Source organism: Trachemys scripta, chromosome 7 (genome assembly GCF_013100865.1).
Source record: "Trachemys scripta elegans isolate TJP31775 chromosome 7, CAS_Tse_1.0, whole genome shotgun sequence".
Taxonomy (NCBI): domain Eukaryota; kingdom Metazoa; phylum Chordata; order Testudines; family Emydidae; genus Trachemys; species Trachemys scripta.
Window position 1 is genome coordinate 111,038,126 of NC_048304.1, and position 17,928 is coordinate 111,056,053.

The 17,928-nt window shown below is 44.7% G+C and overlaps 1 protein-coding gene across 1 annotated transcript in view; it reads left to right on the top strand.

Annotated features, from left to right (window-relative positions):
- Positions 1–7,974: 7,974 nt before the first annotated feature.
- Positions 7,975–17,928, top strand: part of PRLHR (prolactin releasing hormone receptor) — a 49,401-nt gene continuing 39,447 nt past the window's right edge. Inside the window, 1 exon segment of the mRNA XM_034776872.1 lies at positions 7,975–8,172. Coding sequence (XP_034632763.1) covers positions 7,975–8,172 — 198 coding nt within the window.

Consider the following 17,928-nt stretch of genomic DNA (forward strand, 5'->3'; position numbering starts at 1 on the left):
AGATGGGACACTAGATAGGGAGGGCTCTGAGTTATTGCAGTGAATTCTTTCCCAGGTGTCTGGCTGGTGGGTTTTGCCCACATGCTCAGGGTCTAACTGATCACCAAGTTTGGGATTGGGAAGCAATTTCCCCCCAGTCAGGTTGGTACTGACCCTTCGGGGGGGTTCACCTTCCTCTGCAGCCTGGGGCACAAGTCATTTGCTGGTTTTAACTAGAGTAAATGCTGTATTCTCTGTAATTTGAAGTCCTTAAATCATTATTTGAAGACTTCAGTCACTCAGCCAGAGGGTATGGGCCTACTACAGGAATGGGTGGGTGGGGTTCCATGTCCTGCAATTTGCAGGAGGTCAGACTAGATGATCATGATGATCCCTTCTCACTTTAAAGTCTATGATGACCCTTTACTGGTCTGGGTAACCCCCAAAACATCACAAGGGAGCAAGGCTGGAAGGAGCATAAAGTAACACAGCTGGAAACAAATGCTCTGCTGCTGGTCTTAAGAGCAGGTCTGCTGATACCTTCAGCCAATCGGGTAGTTTGGCCAATCGGGTGGTTCACAGTGGATCCAGCTGTGCTGTCAGACTGCCTGGGGGTTAAGTTAGCAGGCAAACAGGCTAGCTGCAGGTCTTTACTCCTGTCAACATGCACCTATTCTATAGCTACAGCAGCAGCTGAATCTGTAAGGAGACTAGTCCAAGGTGTACAGGATGTGGAGAGCATGGCAGGTAGCAGTAGTGGTTGAGCTGTGAAGGGGCCAGAGAGGTGTGGTGAGGGGAAGAGTGTTCATATGCTGTGTGAATTGGGAGTTGCTATGCAAACAACAAACTGTATTGGAGAATCTGTGTAGTGGATACCTAGGGCATGTCTATACTTATGGCTAAATCGGATCGGCACTGCTGCGATTGATACAGCGGTGTTGATTTAGCGGGTCTGGTGAAGACCTGCTAAGTCGATGGCAGAGTGCTTTCCCGTCAACTTCTGTACGCCAACTCCCTGAGAAGCATAAGGAAAGTTGGCGGAAGAGCATCTCCCATTGACACAGCGCAGTATAAACACTGCTGTAAATCACCCAAGTTACGTGAACTTCAGTTACATAACTTACATAAGTGAAGTAGCATAAATTAGGTCGACTTTCAGCTTTAGTGTAGACCACTCCATAGATAAATGCTTGCATGTCTTAGGCCAGGTCTACACTAACCCCCTAATTCGAACTAAGGTACGCAACTTCAGCTACGTGAATAACGTAGCTGAAGTTCGAAGTACCTTAGTTCGAACTTACCTCGGTCCACATGCGGCAGGCAGGCTCCCCCGTCGACTCCGCGGTACTCCTCTCGTCTAGCTGGAGTACCGCAGTCGACGGCGAGCACTTCCGGGTTCGACTTATCTCGTCCAGACAAGACGCGATAAGTCGAACCCAGAAGTTCGATCGCTCACCGCCGAACTACCGGGTAAGTATAGACCTACCCTTAGAGAACTAAAATGTTTCTGTCACCGAGTAAGTGCTTCAGAAAGAGAAGTAAGAGAGTATTAAGAATTACTTGACAGGAAAGAAATGGTAAATAGTTAAAAGCGGATGATTTTCTGAACTATGAGACAGACAATAATGACATAGAAAGTTCCTGAACATTTTATTTTAGGATGCAGTGTGCTTCTAAATGTATGGAAAATGCACTTAATAAAGGTTAGGTGGAAACTTATTCTGACAAGGAATGCTTTGCAAAAATCATCTCGCTTGATAGCATTTTCAGTTTTGGCACAATACTTTTGTGTCTTTTTGGTAGTAGCAAAATAATACAGATGATTCATATATACTGAAATAAAAATACTTCTTAGATGGGAGAAGTTACTTTTAGTTGTCCGTTATGGAGATATTAATAGAGATGGATCCAAACCACATCTAATATCTAAACTTACCTAAAGTCTGTGAGGGTTAAAACCTGGATCTAATTTTTGTGGTTATGCTTGGGCCTAAAAACTCACCTAAGAAATCCACCTCCTTTATTGTCCTTAGATTTAAAAGCCTTCCAAATTCCCAGGGCTTTTGATCTTATGTTCTTTTTCAGGGCTCACAAACCTTGCCAAAAATCAAATGATGAAACAGTTGATTCTTAGCCATTAAAGGGAAATTAGAACAATGTATTGCTCAATTTTATCACTCTCTCTTTGTTTACTTTCAATGATTCAGAAGGCGTACTTAAAAGTGATGCATAGGTTTAATCAATCTGCTTCCTACTTTCCCTTTTGTTGCATCTGCTGCCCTTGGAAACAAGCACATAAAAGTGCTTCTTCACATTTTCCGCATCAACCTGACAAAAGGCAGTATCTGTCCATCTGGCCTGATACACAATCCAAAACAAAACAGGGCCAGCTGTTGGGCCTCTTCTAATGAGCAACCCCTCCAGGACGTGTACATCTTCACATCGTCTTACCTTGGACCTTGCATGGAACAGTTTGCAAATTAACTTTGGTATGTTTGTTTTTAATTGTCCCACTAGCTAGGTTCCCAGACTGTGGGACCCATTGAACTATTCACAAGCAGTTTATGGAACCGAAGAATTTACTTGTCAATAATTTTGAATTTCAAATATTAATGTGATTTGTTTCTTCCTTTATATAGAGCCAGCAATTAGCTTGTTGTGATTATTCAGTATTCACAGATGGAACATATGCTGTTCCTTTCGAAATTCAACTTAGCATAACAGTCCAAGTATTAAGCACATACAATACAGTATCATTCGAGTTTTCCAAATGTGTTTAATCTGAAAATCCTAGTTATTCGAATCCACGGTGTGTCCCCCATGTAGCCCTATGTTAGTTAATAGCATTTCTGTGTATCTGAATGTCAGGTTATCTGAAACTTTCAGATGTCCCTCAGGCGATATGAACAAAGAGGAGTGTACTGTATACTCTTTATCTACCTTGACTTAAATTATATTGTAAACTATTCAGGATTCAGGACATGGACTGTCTTCCACTAGATTTATGTACAGTACCTAGCCCAATAGGACCCTGATCCTGGTTGGGGTATCTAGGTGCTACTATAATACAAACAATACATAATAAGTATTGGAAGGAGTAATGGGCCAGATTCTACTCTCACTTAGATTGGTATCAATCTCAAGGAGCTCCACTGACTTTTCTGGATTATTCTGGATTTACATCAGTCTAAAGATTTAATCTGCAGCCCACTGAAATCAATAGGGGTCTTTCAGTGGATGAGACCAGCCCTAACTGAAAGCAGAAGTTGGCTCATGTCTGTAGTAATAAACCAAGACAAGATTTCAATGGGTAAAAGATGTAAGAGAGGATTTGTAGCAGTTAGTCACCTTTGCATATGGGCAATTGATTATTACTTTAGAGTGCAGATGTTTTTAAAAAGTAGATGAGATTCAGCAGGAATCATGAGAAGGCATTTATGCCTTTAGACCAGCCTTAGGAAAACTTAACAGCTGTCAAGGAAAATATGTTTTCATTGATGTATTTATTGATTACCAAGAGCTTGATCTTTCCATTGACTTCATTGGCTTTTGAATCATGCTTTGAGAGGGTGGCCAATTCTGAAATTTGCTTTCTCAGTATGATTAGGTTAATATCATGCCTGTATGTGGCCGTTGAACACATTGTCCAAAACTTTCAAGCCTATTTGGATCAAAGAACTATAGAATTCTTGGATTAATATTCTCAACAATTTTATATTACAATGTGTCTGGTACAGGAACATTATTTCTGGGATATGTATGTTACCACATTGCTGTCATTTGCACAATGGAGGAAAGAAATAGTTTTCATTGGGTTTAGTTTATATTGGATCCTTTCGTGTTTTCAATATCCTGCTCAACTCTAGGTGCTAAAGAGGAAGCTTTAGGACCCACCCCCATCCAGTGGCGGATTAATAATTTTGCCGCCCCTAGGCTGGGAAATAATTGCCGCCCTGGTCCCGCCCCGACTCCGCCCTTTCCCGCCCCCATTCTAACCCCCTCCCCAAAGTCCCCGCCCCAACTCCACCCCCTCCCTTCCCCTATTGGATCCCTTCCCCAAATTCCCACCCCCGGCCCCGCCCCTTCCCCCAGCACGCGGCGTTCTCCCTCCTCCCCACTCCCTCCCTGCCCTGTGAAACAGCTATTTTGCGGCGCAAGCGCTGGGAGGGGAGAGAAACAGGACGCGGCGGCGCGCTTGCAAAGGAGGCAGAGGTGAGCTGGAGCAGGGGGACGGGGCGCAGAGGGGAGCTTCCACTCCTGCAAATTTGCCGCCCTAGGCCTAGGCCTTGGCCTTGTTGGCCTAGGCAATAATACAGCGCTGCCCCCATCCTGTATCATTTTCACAGCCAGGGTGGGGCCACTCACAGTGGGACCAGTGCGAGGTTTGCTGCACCACAAGGGGTGAGGTAGGATCTGAGGGGCTGTATGTAGGTTGTTCATCCCTGATAGGATGCAGGGCCTTTGTACCACGGAGGCTTCCTGTGTGACAGTATCCGAATGGCAAGTGAGGAAACAGCCAGGGCAGGATTATGGAAGCCTGGAGCAGGCTAGAAATGCTGCTGCTGCAATAATCCCGCACCCCCTGGCAAGAGTGTGTAATGTGCAGAAGGCTGCTACAGCCACTCTGCAGCTGGTGCTTGGGATGGTGTGATTCTTCCTATCCTCCCACAGGTCTGCCTAGTGCCCTACTCACAATGGGCACCGGCATGAGGTTTTGGCCCTCGCTCCACAATTACTGTAACCTGTTTGGAAAAGAGTGTATTATGTGTGATAGAAGAAGTGTATTGTTCATTGTGAGACTGTTCATTGTGCCCTCCATCACCATAGTATATGAGCACCTTATGGTCTTTAATGTATTTATCGTCCCCCCATGAGGTAAAGAAGTATTTGTCCTCATTTGACAAGATGGGCAACTGAGGCTAAGTGACTTGCCCAAGATCACCCAGGGAGTCTGTGGCAGAGCAGGGAATTGTACCTGAGTCTCCCAAGTTCTAGGTTTGTGCCCTAACAGCTGGACCATCCTTCCTCTCCCAGATACCTGGAAACTGTAGTGGACAAATCATAGTAATTGCCTCACTAATGACACAGTGTATGCTAGAAATCTGGTACCTTTTGGTGGAACAACTTAAATTTATTCCTGCTGTGTAAACAGTGGCATAAAACTGAATAACTTGCTCATGATATAATGGAGCAATAAAAATTGGATCTAATTGTGTGTAATAAGGCACACAGGACATTGCTCCAAAGATCCAGAGATAAAAGAAAATCTGTTCTGGAAATAGACAACTAAACAGATATGGCTGTGATGGGCCCAGTAAAGGAACTTTGGGGCCTGATTTTCAGAGGTGCTGCACACCCATAACTCCAGCTGAAATCAATGAGCACTGCAGGTGCTCAGGACCCTTTGAAAATCAGGCCCCTAAATGGAAAAGAAGAACTACCGAGAAGGATTGAGTCAGTAAATATTTTCAGGGAAAACATAAGGGTAGCAAAAAAGCAAAACAAATTAACATGAGTCAATTGGGTTGAGACAGGCTATTACAAATTTATTCAGGGGAAAAAATGCAGTGAAAGTAATTTTGCTAACCATTACCGTACAGTTCCCACAGATATAAACTACTATAAATAAAAGGAAAGAACTGTGCTAATCTCAAATTCCATTGTGAAGAAACTGTTGGCAAACCTTGACTTTTTAATAGCGACCCCTGTACTCTTGAGAAAGTAGGTTCATTAATGAGGACGAAGATTAAATTAATGCTGACTCAAACCTCTCTGAGCGAATGAACTCTTTTTTACAGTGTCTTCAGTAAGAAGAACATAGAAAAGAAATCTGAATAATTTGGAAGGTTCCTGTGAAAATAACCATTTTAAAAGAACAAGTAATGGAACTCTTGGAATGTCGGAACAGATGCAGTCAGCCAGTCTAGGAACAGGCCAAGCATAGTGAGGGAATTAGCTAATAAATTCCATTGATAATTATTTCTGAATAATAAAACAACAGGGTAGGATGCCTGAATGAAAGCAAATGTAGAGTCAAATTTCATTATCCAGTCAGAAAAAGGGATCCTGACAATTACCATAACTCATAACTTCTATCCACAGTAAAAAAAAAAAAAAAAAAAATGGAACAAAAACAAAAAAAACAAATCTAGGGTGAGCCATGAGCTACAGGTAACATGTTTTCGGGTTCTATTGCAATGTTGATGGATGCCAATGAAAGAATCACACTCACGCTGAGTGTGCTATGCCCCCAGCTTTGGATAGTCTCTAGGAGGGGCCCGTTCCATGTGCCTGGCCTCCAGGGGTCTCAGTTTTCTCCAGGGTAAGCCATGTGGTTTCATCAACTCCTTAGATTGGACCTCTGGGCCTTCAGCACTCCTGCTTCACACTGCGAGCTCTGTTCAGAGATTCCAACTGAGAGAGACTCCTGGTAGAGACTTGTACACTCTTCAGGGATTAATGGACCTCAGCAAGCATTCTCAGGGACACTCAGAGTGTGTTATCAAAACAGTAGGGTTTATTAGTCATCTGGAACACAGCATAGGAAGTCCTTACAATAGCATAGAGAACTGAAGGTTAAAGCCTAGACCATTCTGGTTAGCCCAGAGCCCAGACAAGCTATAGTGAACCCCATTGTTTAAGCACCGCGTCTCTCTCCATCTGACCTTTTGGTCAGACTCCAAGTGAAAGCCCTGACTTCTTCCAGCAGCCAACTCTTATCCCACCCACTTCACACCTTCCCAGTCCTTTGTTCTCAAGCTGTGAGAGGTTGCCCAGCTCCCCTGCTGAGAGGTGGGGAAATCTATCTCTGTCTGAGTCATAGGTTGCTAGGTATCAATGTCCTGGTGATTGGCTTTGCCATTGTCTTCATGGAGTCTCCTTTGACACGGGGTCAGCCTCAGCTAGTCTTTTTTTCTATGACCCATTTAGTCTCAGGCTAGGTCTATACTACCCGCCTGAATCGGTGGGTAGAAATCGACCTCTCAGGGATCGATTTATCGCGTCCCGTCGGGACGCGACAATCGATCCCCGAATCGGTGCTCTTACTCCACCAGCGGAGGTGGTAGTAAGCGCCATCGACAGAAAGCCGCAGAAGTCGATTTTGCCGCCGTCCTCACAACGGGGTAAGTCGGCTGCGATACGTCGAATTCAGCTACGCTATTCACGTAGCTGAATTTGCGTATCTTAAATAGACTCCCCCCTGTAGTGTAGATGTACCCTTAGACACCAAGGCAACATTCGTAGCGGTATCTCTTAGCCTGCCCTGAGAGCAAACAGTCCTTTCCTACCCACTGGGTAACAATGCAACAATGTAGGGGAAGCTGAGGCACACACTGGATTCATAACAATATTACAGAAAATTCTCACTTCATCACAGAGAGCCCTTCATTGGCACTGGATCAGTCCCATTAATGATAAATCTTGGCAGAGAAGCTGGATGACATTTTAATAGGAATGTGGATGAAGGGTCTTAGTTAAGCATTTGATGCTTCTGCTCTAAGAGGGTATGCCTACACTGCAACATAATTAGTGAAACTCAAGTCAGTGAACCTTGGGTTTGAGAAACCAGGGCACGAGCATCTACGTTGATTGCTGATCCTAAGCTGAGAATTTTTGAACCCAGGCTCCAACCTGGGGCTCTAGCATCCACAGCGCGGTATGTAGGCCCAAGTCCAGCCAACCATATCCTAGATTGCCCAGCATCCTCCCGAAATGTGGCTGCTCTAGTGCTTTGGTCATGGGGAAAACTTGAATGTCTACCCTGTACATCACTGGATGTTTAATCAGCCCTCCAAAACATCCTGCCGAGCCGTCATTTTGATCCTCGGGCTCCCAGCAACTAGAGCCAGCAATGTGATGCAGTCACCATTTGAGGAGCTTCTCTCACTTGCATTTTCTCTTTTGTTTAAGGAAATGGGCAAAACTTCTGTGATATGCTGGTGAACATTCTGGCAGAGTTTTCCGACCCACCGAAGGCACCTGACAGAGTTAAGGATGGAGGAGGAAAAGGAGAAGGAGGAGCAGAACACAGACATGGCAGACTCTAGTGGGCTGATGCTGCTCATGACAGTCGGTATAGCCGCTGATGCCCCTTACATAGATCAGCACTTCTGCAGGAGGGCCACAAGCAAATGTAAATATGGTAAAGGGACTCTACCCTCTATGGGGATATATGATTTAGAGTGTGTTCAGGTGAATGCACTGTCAGTTTTCTATGGAAAGGAAGTAGCCCTCTCTCTGAGAAAGTGTCCCCTTTTCTTAGAGGGAGGGATGTGCCAGCTGGAGGGGAAGAAGGGGATGATTGAGGGATAGAGGCAGGCAGAGATGAGCCTGAGGACTTGTCTTCACTACCGGGTGGATCGAGGCTGTGACGATGGATCCACTGGGGATCGATTTAGCAAGTCTAGTGAAGACCCACTAAATCAACCACTGAACATGCTCCCAACAACTCTGGTACTCCATTGGAATGAGGCCCATTATTCACGTAGCTGGAATTGCGTAGTTTAGGTCAACTTTAGATCGTACTGTAGACTGCCCTGAAAGAGAGAGAGAGAGAAACAGAGAGTCTGTGAGTCAACTGAGATAGAGAAAGGGCAGCCAGAGGGAAACTGGGAATGAGTGGAACTGAGAGTAAGTTGAGAGACTGAGATTGAGCAGAACAGACAGACTTGCAGAAGAGGGTCCCTTTAATTTGAAGCTGGCTGGCTGGTCAAGTCACTCCATGTTTGATGGCGTGTTCCTGAGCATTGGATCCGGTCATCTCCTGTCATTGATTCATGTTGTTCTGGAGATCTGGAACAGGAGAGCCAAATATCCTCCTGATCCAGTTGGTCTGGTCTAATGTATAGACCTGCAAGCAAGTATCACTGGAATCAAGTCCATTTCTTCACATAATAATACATGGAGATATACCTATCTCATAGAAATGGAAGGGACCCTGAAAGGTCATTGAGTCCAGCCCCCTGCCTTTACTAGCAGGACCAAGTACTGATTTTGCCCCAGTTCCCTAAGTGGCCCCCTTAAGAATTGAACTCACAATCCTGGGTCTAGCAGGCCAATGCTTAAACCACTGTGCTATTCCTCCCCCTCTAAAGGAGAGGTGCTGGTGGCTCAAAGACTGACTTGGGCTTTAGACAGTACCCAGTTTCATGTTTGGGCAAAGGGGAGCTTTGAAATAAAATAATAAAAATCTATAAGATAATAGCCTGTACATACAGAGATAGATATTGACATACTTCTTTTATTTAGAAGGTTATATATAATTAAATACACTTAATAGTGAGTTATAGTGTGTGTGTGTGTGTGTGTGTGTATTTGAACCATTATAAGTTTTTTTTAATTCTATTGTAGGTAGGTGGAATCCAGTTCCAGTTGTTCCAATTTAAATAATTTTTTTTTTGCCAACGAGTTGTATTACCTTGGCTACCTTTAAATAACCTTTTATCAAGGTGTACCAACTCCCTTCCCTCACCTACCAGGTAAATTATATCACCACTGTGATGGACCATTACTAAATCTTGGTTGCTGGTTTTGGGACAGGATGACCCCCAGATGTATTTCAAATTATAACACAATAACCCTACTCTGAGAGGTCTCTTTACACAGAGACTGGTGGGACCACATCATGCAGACCAGGGATGCCCAGCAGTGGGTCTAGAACATTTGCATGAAGAAAACTTTTTGCCTTGCCTTATGAAACTATATCCTGATCTCAGAGGCCCTTGCAAAAGAAGGTTTAATTACACTCACAGCAGGTGAAGAATGGTGGTTGATTGTATGTTTAGCAGACTGAAATCCCACTGGTGCTGTCTATAGACCCATTTGGATTCCAGTATCCTCAATGCTGTCCTCATTATTATGGCTTGCTGTGCTTCACAATCTTTGTGAAGCCAAAGGTCCCTCTCAATAGAATTATGACAGTGACAGGCTGCTAAACTGGTAATTAGCCAGAAAGTGCAGCTACCACAGATGCACCCAGGCAACAGAAATTAGAGCTGTTTTGTGCTCCCACATCATGGGCTTGCATGGGCCATTGGAAGATGTAGAGTAGTACCATTATGAATGTGCTTGTGCAATGCTTACAGTACATTAGGTAAGGGGGTGTTGATTGTACTTATGATGATCACTTTTGAAATGGCGGGGGGGGGGAAAGAACTCTGGATTTAGTGATCTGGACTGAGAAATAAATTGTTTGCATACAACTTCAGTATTGCTTCTTATGTGTTTATTTTTATCATTTGAAATAGACACTATATGTTGGTGTAGTGGGGCAGCTGCCCCACTCCTGCAGAAAAGGGATTAAAAGCAGTCCTGGAGAGGGCTGCAGCAGGGAAAGGGATTAAGAACAGCTGGGGGAAGCTGACTGGGTAGCTGACTACAGCTGTGGCCAGCTCAATCAGGGCCCAGCTGGCCCTTATAAGAGGGCCTGTGGGCCGGGAGTCTTGCTTTAGCCCTAGAGTGAGAAGGGCTAGCTGCCTGAGAGAAGGTACCTGAAGTGGAGCAGTGCCGGGGAAGGGCAAAGGGAACTGGGGAGCTCCAGCCTGGTAAACCCCCAGGCTGCAGGCCTTGGTGAAGGCCTACCAAAAGGTACTAGGGCTGCAGAGAGGCAGCCTGGGAATAGGCAGAGGCAGCTGGTCCTAACCCCTTGCCAATGATGAGTGGCCATTATGGACTGCAGTTTGCCCCAGTGAGAGGGAGCTAGATGATGACTGGCAGTAGCCACTGAGGCAAGGTGGGTTTAGAGGGTTGGAAGTTCCCCGGGGAGGGGAGACCCAGAGTGTGGAGGTACTGCTGGGGCACACCCCCAGGTTAAAGGGTACCGGGGTCCAGGAGGGACATGGGGGTCCAGTGCCAGGTGAGCCACCGGCTTGCAGAGGGTGCTCCACAGCTGGTGAAGAGCTAATTCCCAGGACAACCAGCAGGAGGTGCCGCGCCGGTGAGTCGTCGCCTCGCTAGAGATGGCAATACAATTTCTTAATAAAATAAAAACCTTTCTTTTTGACCATTTATTAGAAAAGCACAATATTAAACTATTGGATCGGATACAGAGGGACCTAGACAAATTAGAGGATTGGGCAGAAAAAAACCTGATGAGGTTCAACAAGGACAAGTGCAGAGTCCTGCACTTAGGACGGAAGAATCCCATGCACTGCTACAGACTAGGGACCGAATGGCTAGGTAGCAGTTCTGCTGAAAAGGACCTAGGGGTCACAGTGGACGAGAAGCTGGATATGAGTCAACAGTGTGCTCTTGTTGCCAAGAAGGCTAACGGCATTTTGGGCTGTATAAGTAGGGGCATTGCCAGCAGATCGAGGAACGTGATCGTTCCCCTTTATTCGACATTGGTGAGGCCTCATCTGGAATACTGTGTCCAGTTTTGGGCCCCACACTACAAGAAGGATGTGGAAAAATTGGAAAGAGTCCAGCGGAGGGCAACAAAAATGATTAGGGGTCTGGAGCACATGACTTATGAGGAGAGGCTGAGAGAACTGGGATTGTTTAGTCTCCAGAAGAGAAGAATGAGGGGGGATTTGATAGCAGCCTTCAACTACCTGAAGGGGGGTTCCAAAGAGGATGGAGCTCGGCTGTTCTCAGTGGTGGCAGATGACAGAACAAGGAGCAATGGTCTCAAGTTGCAGTGGGGGAGGTCCAGGTTGGATATCAGGAAAAACTATTTCACTAGGAGGGTGGTGAAACACTGGAATGCGTTACCTAGGGAGGTGGTGGAGTCTCCTTCCTTGGAGGTTTTTAAGGCCCGGCTTGACAAAGCCCTGGCTGGGATGATTTAGCTGGGAATTGGTCCTGCTTTGAGCAGGGGGTTGGACTAGATGACCTCTTGCGGTCCCTTCCAACTCTGATATTCTATGATTCTATGATTGCCTGGCAGGCCAGCAGCCATTCTACCAAAACACTAGCAACACCAAAACCTTTAACAAAACCATCAACAAGTGCAAACAATGAAACCGTTTCCAAGATGGAAACCCCATACTGTGGCATGTCTCCAGGCCCCCTCATCTCCTTTCCCATGCTTGTCATGCACTGGGCACCAGGATTAGTGGGTGGAGGTAAATATAGAGGAGGGGCTCAGCAGCGAGGACTGCATGGAGAACATTTGCCCTGTCCATCCACTGATTGGGCCCAACTCCATGGCCCATCCTGCCATGGAATTGTCCAAAATGTTCCTGGTCTGCAGCACATTGCACTGTGGAGGGGACTCGGAGGGGGGGGACAGAAGGAGCCTGCAGTCTTGCGGGCATTAGTGAAAGCAGATGCTCATAACAGTTTTCTGCTGTGCTTTATCCTCCTCCCTTAACTGCAATTCCTCTTCTAGGAACTGTGAAACTAGTGTCTGTTCCTGCACTGAAATCCTGTCCTCAAGCGGTACAGCCAATCTGAGCATTTCTGCTTGCTTCTCATCTTGCCTTTCTATTTGCCACCTGATGGTACAGGCTTCTACTGGAGTGCGGGCAAGCTGTCAAGATACTACAGTCTGTGGAGGTCAGTGGGTCTGGAAGCAGACAAGACACAGATGGTCGCAGTCTCAAGTGTTTCAGGGAATGAGCATACACAAAGTCCTTCTGGAATTTCAAGGACACAAAATGTAATTTTGTAAAACTGTACTTCAATATATTGCTAGAAGGATGCTTCAGACCACAGAAGTTCCCTGGACACAGCAAGTTTAATTGCCATGAAAGACTTGCACAGAGAGTGTAAGTTAAAACCACAATTGCGCTTTTCTAAAATTTGCAGATCAGTTTGGACATTGGGGGACGGTGATCGCTGTGGCATTCTACATAAACCTTCCCTATCATTCCAGGCATTCCACATTTTGCAGGACATAACAGTTCCTGTAGTTCCCGGCTGGCAAAGAGAGGTTTTGTTCCAAGCTTCTGGGGAAGTCAGCTGTGTATGGAGAGTGAGCAGCACATCTAGGAGTGGAGTGGGCTGGCCCGCTACCAAGGTAGACCTGGAAAATACACCTTTTCCTAAAATGTGACTACCTATCTGGAATTCCTGCTTCAGGAAAAGATTTCAGCTATCAGCACCCAGGATTAGGTCAACATTCATGAGGGAATTAACAGGATACTGTGTTAGCCTTCATGTGGGATGGTACCATGGATTTATACAGTGGCATCATAATATTTTCTTCCCTATTATCTATCCCTTTGCTAATGTTTTCTAACATTCTATTAGCTTTTTTGACTGCCGCTGCACGGTGAGCAGATGTTTTCAGCAAACTGTCCACAATGATTCTGATCTGTTTCTTGAGTGGTAACTGCTAATTTAGACCCTGTCATTTGTCTGTATATTGAGATTATGTTTTCCAATATGAATTACCTTGTATTTATCAACACTAAATGTCATTGGCCATTTTGTTACCCAGTTATCCAGTTTTGTGAGACCCTTTTGTAACTCTTCACGGCCAGCTTTGGATTTAACTATCTTGAGTAATTGTGTATCATCTGCAAACTTTGCCACCTCACTATATATCTTCTTTTCCAGATCATTTATGAATATGTTGAACAGCACTGGTCCCAGTGCAGATCCCTGGGGGATGCCACTATTTATCGCTCTATATTGTGAAAATAGACCATTTAGTCCTACTCTTTTTCTGGTCTTTTAACCAGTTACTGATCCATGAGAGGACCTTCCCTCTTATCCCAAGACTTCCTACTTTGCTTAAGAGACTTTGGTGAGGCTTTCTGAAAGTCCAAGTACACTATATCCACTGGGTCACCCTTGTCCACATGTTTGTTGACCCCCTTAAAGAATTCTAATAGATTGGTGAGGCATGATTTCTCTTTACATAGGCCGTTTTGATGCTTCCCCAACATATTGTGTTCATCTATGTGCCTAATAATGCTGTTCTTTAATATAGTTTCAACCAATTTTCCTGATATTGAAGTCAGGCTTACCATCCTGTAATTGCAAGAATTGCCTATGGAGTCTGTTTTTAAAAATCGGTGTTACATTGGCTATCCTCCAGTCATCTGGCACAGAGCCTTATACCACAGTTAGTAGTTCTGCAATTTCATATCTGAGTGCCTTCAGAATGCTTGGGTGAATACCAATTGGTCCTGGTGACTTTTACTGTTTAATTTATCAATGTGTTCCAAAACCTTCTCTAATGACACCTCAATCTAGGACAGTTCCTCAGATTTGTCACCTAAAAAGAATGGCTCAGGTGTGGGAATCAACTGCAGAAGATGTGAGGGAAAGAGTGATGCAAAGAATGTATTTAGCTTCTCAGCAAATGCCTTGTCTTCCTTGAATGCTCCTTTTGCACCTTAGTTATGCAGGGACCCCACTGTTTGTTTGGCAGGCTTCCGGCTTCTGATGTACTTTATAAAATTGCTGTTCGTTTTTATGTCTTTTGCTAGTTTCCCTTCAGATTTATTTTTGGCCTGCCTAATTGTACTTTTACACTTGACTTGCCAGAGTTTATGTTCCTTTCTATTTTCCTCAGTGGGATTTGAAGGAATTTTTAAAATTGTCTTTTTGTCTTTTTACTCTGTTTAGCCAAGGTGGCATTTTTTTGGCCCTCTTACTGTTTTTTTTAAATTTAGGGTATACATATAGTTTTTGCTGCCAGTGCCACAGTGAGCCACTCCTCCAGGGGAGCATCAAAAAACTCATCCGAATACATTCCCAGGATGTTCTGCCCCTGCTCCTGTGGGAAAGCCTCCTTGGGGACTGGTTTCACCACTGGACTCATCCAGCACCTAATGCTGGCTCCCATTCATTCTCATTCTAGATTCTGGGGCCATCAGGTCACCATCTTGGCTGACCAGGTCATCATGCACCCCTGTTGGCTCTGTGCTAGGTTCAGTAACCAGCACCCGGTCAAAATTGACAGCGAGTTCCCAGAGGTGGGGTTCTGGTCCCTGGCTAAGCACTCCAAGACCAACTACTGCAAAGTATGTTCCCTACACTGGTCATCAGTCCGGTGCATTTCCAACATGGCCAGCTTCTTCGTTGTTTAGTGATAAGCATAGTCATTCCCAGTACATTTACTGAAATCATTGCTTTACTCACCTCACACACCACAGATTCAACAAAATCTGGCTGTGCTACTATGATTAGGTAGGAGCATGCTTGGCAAAGGACTTCTGACTGGTGGCCATTGCAAATGCAGAAGAAGGTTCACTGTGTTTGCAGCGCAGCAGTCAGAATCCAATGGAAAGGTTAAATGTTGAGCTGTACTTGAGCTGAGGTGGTTGCCTCCATTTCTTAGGAGTCGATTGGTGACTTGTGGGATAGAGAGGACAAAGAACACTGGTACACCAGTGTAGGGATTTGTGGGACAGCGTTGGTGGTCTCCCAGGCCTGAGTCCAGAGTGGCTGTGTCCACACTGCAGAACAATAAGGTTTGAGTCTTGGGTCCCAGCTGGACTTGGGCTTGTACCCTCCATCCCTGTGGGGTCCTAGGACCCTGTGTCTGAGCTTGAGTCAGAGAGAGTTGTGTGTGGCTAGAAGGGGGGTTAGGGTCTGAGCCCAGGCTCATATTGCAGTGTAGGCATACCCAAAATCTTAACTGGAAAGCTAATTCAAACTGACTTGAATAAAAACACTATCCCATAGACTGACATTGGATAAAATGACATTAACAAAGGGCAATGATAAATAGCAATGTAATGAGCTGGCAAGAAGATGGTTTGTGGGGTACTGCGGGGCTCAATGAGTCCTATTGTATCTCAAGAGTCTCAGGTAGAGGGAACCCTCCAGTTGTGTGCCTCTCCCTCCCAAATCTCCAGATCCAAGCAGCCTACATTTTAGACAAATTTTGATGTATATCTTAAATCTATAAATGGTTGGAAATGTTTATTTCTTCAGAAAACAAATGACTTTTCAGCAAAAATTAAAGAGTATTGAACATTTTTGGCCCAAACCCAAAATATTTCAATTCAGAAATGCTCTATGGGCTTCATGTGAGTTGTAGTTTGGGTACCTCCATGCTTCCATTCTCCTCTACAGCTAGGCTCCCTGGTTGAACTACATCTACCATGATGCACCACGATTTGCCCTGTTGGTAAGCGGATGTCATGCAGTCTTGGACTCACCGAATGTGGTGCATCATTAGAGATTTAGTCCAGTAGGAAGCTTGGCCCATAGAGGAGAATGGGGACATGAAGCTAATAAACTACAATTCCCATGAGGTACTATGGCAGCATTTCCAAATCAAATTATTTTGGGTTTTGGGCATTTCATTTTTTGATGACTATCAAATTTTTTAATGGAAATCAGATCTTTTTGAGAAATTTTGTTTACTTGAAAACCTAATTTTCCACTAAAAACAGATTTGATGGATTTAAAAAAAAAATTCTATTTAAATCCTCTATATTCAACAAACGAAACCCCAGCATAAGAAAGCGTGACCCCTGGGGAACACTGGACTCAGATCTCAACTTTGCAGTTTAATTTAGCATCTTCATATAACCCCTTTTAAATTAAATTAAACAATCAGACACAAGTGGTTGCACTAATTAGACAAATGTACTTTGCTACTTTAGTTTGCTGCATCCCAATGAAATGAAAACATTAAATCAGGATTCTTGGTATTTATTTGTTGTAGTGTTATACAACTATGTTATAGTGCTGCCACAATGCTTCCAGAGAAAACCAATGGTGACCTTGAAGTTAGGGATCTATTAGTTTAGTTCAAGTCTTGTTATGTTAGTAGAATACAAAGACTGATGCTGATGTAATTTTATGGAGTGCGCTCCCCTTCTTTCTTGCTTAGAATACCACTGTGTTCCTTTTTTATGTCCTTTGCAGGCATGTACTGTGACCTGTTCTAGTTGAAACATTCTGAAAGGAGCAACATCACAGCCATACATAATAAGTCTGCTCAAGGACACAAGCAGCAGAAATCATGAGGATAAAGCAAAGATAGAATTATAGGACCAGACCCTAAGCTGCTATAATTCAGCATAGATCCACTGATGTCAATTCAGACACGTTGCTTTAAATCAACTGAAGTTCTTGCCCATCCTCTTCATTTATACGTGTGTTTGGGGAGATAGTACTTGAAGGAACCAAGTCATGCTCTGGGTGACATTTAGAAACAGAGATTTTTTTCAAAGACACAAATGGGAGGCAACTGCCCACCTGTCAGGAGTGAGCTGAAGGGAGCCAGCAGGCCTGCTTTTAAGCTCAGAAGGCTCAAAGCTTACGCTAGCAGCTGTGAGTGCTCCTGTACCCGCCTTGTTCCCAATCTGTGCTATCATGGCTTGTGCCTGACTCTGGTTCTAACCATTGGTTTGAATCCTAGGTGCTGCCCCTAACTCAACTGCAGCTCTGACCCTTGACTTGATTCCTGGTTCTTGACGCTGGTTTGTGGCTCCTGACTCCTGTTCCAACCACTGGGCTTGACCACCCATGCCCTGGTTGTGAGACAAGCTCACATTGACGTCCAGTCAATTGGCTAAATGCCAATTTTACCTTTCAAAATAATCTTCTTGGAGCCTGCTTCTCCACTCACACAAATGCTTCTCCTAGCATTTAATAATAATAATTAATAATAGAAGTTAGTCTTGGTACATGTCTTAGTAGTTAAATTATATTTCTTGGCTTTTGACACCTGTCCAGCACAGATCACTGCGGGCTTAGAATGATGCATAGTGATATCTGGGAGTTGCGGGCAGCCGTGCCTGTGGATGGTCAATGTAAACAAACTGTCTCGCGGCCCGCCAGCAGATTACCCTGACGGGCCGCAGGTTGCTCACTACTAGTGTATGACTTGGCTGGAGGGCTGAGTCACCGAAGACCGACCACAGAGAGTGATTGCAGGCGCACACGCTCGGCCAGGGGGTGCTCGCGAGAGGTGAGTGCGACCCTGTTGTGGTGCTACATTAATTTTGTATTGTGCTAACTTTTTGATTAAAATACCATGCTGTGCTAAGGGAAATGCTTTACAGAACTCTAAGTATATATGTCAACGCAGTTACC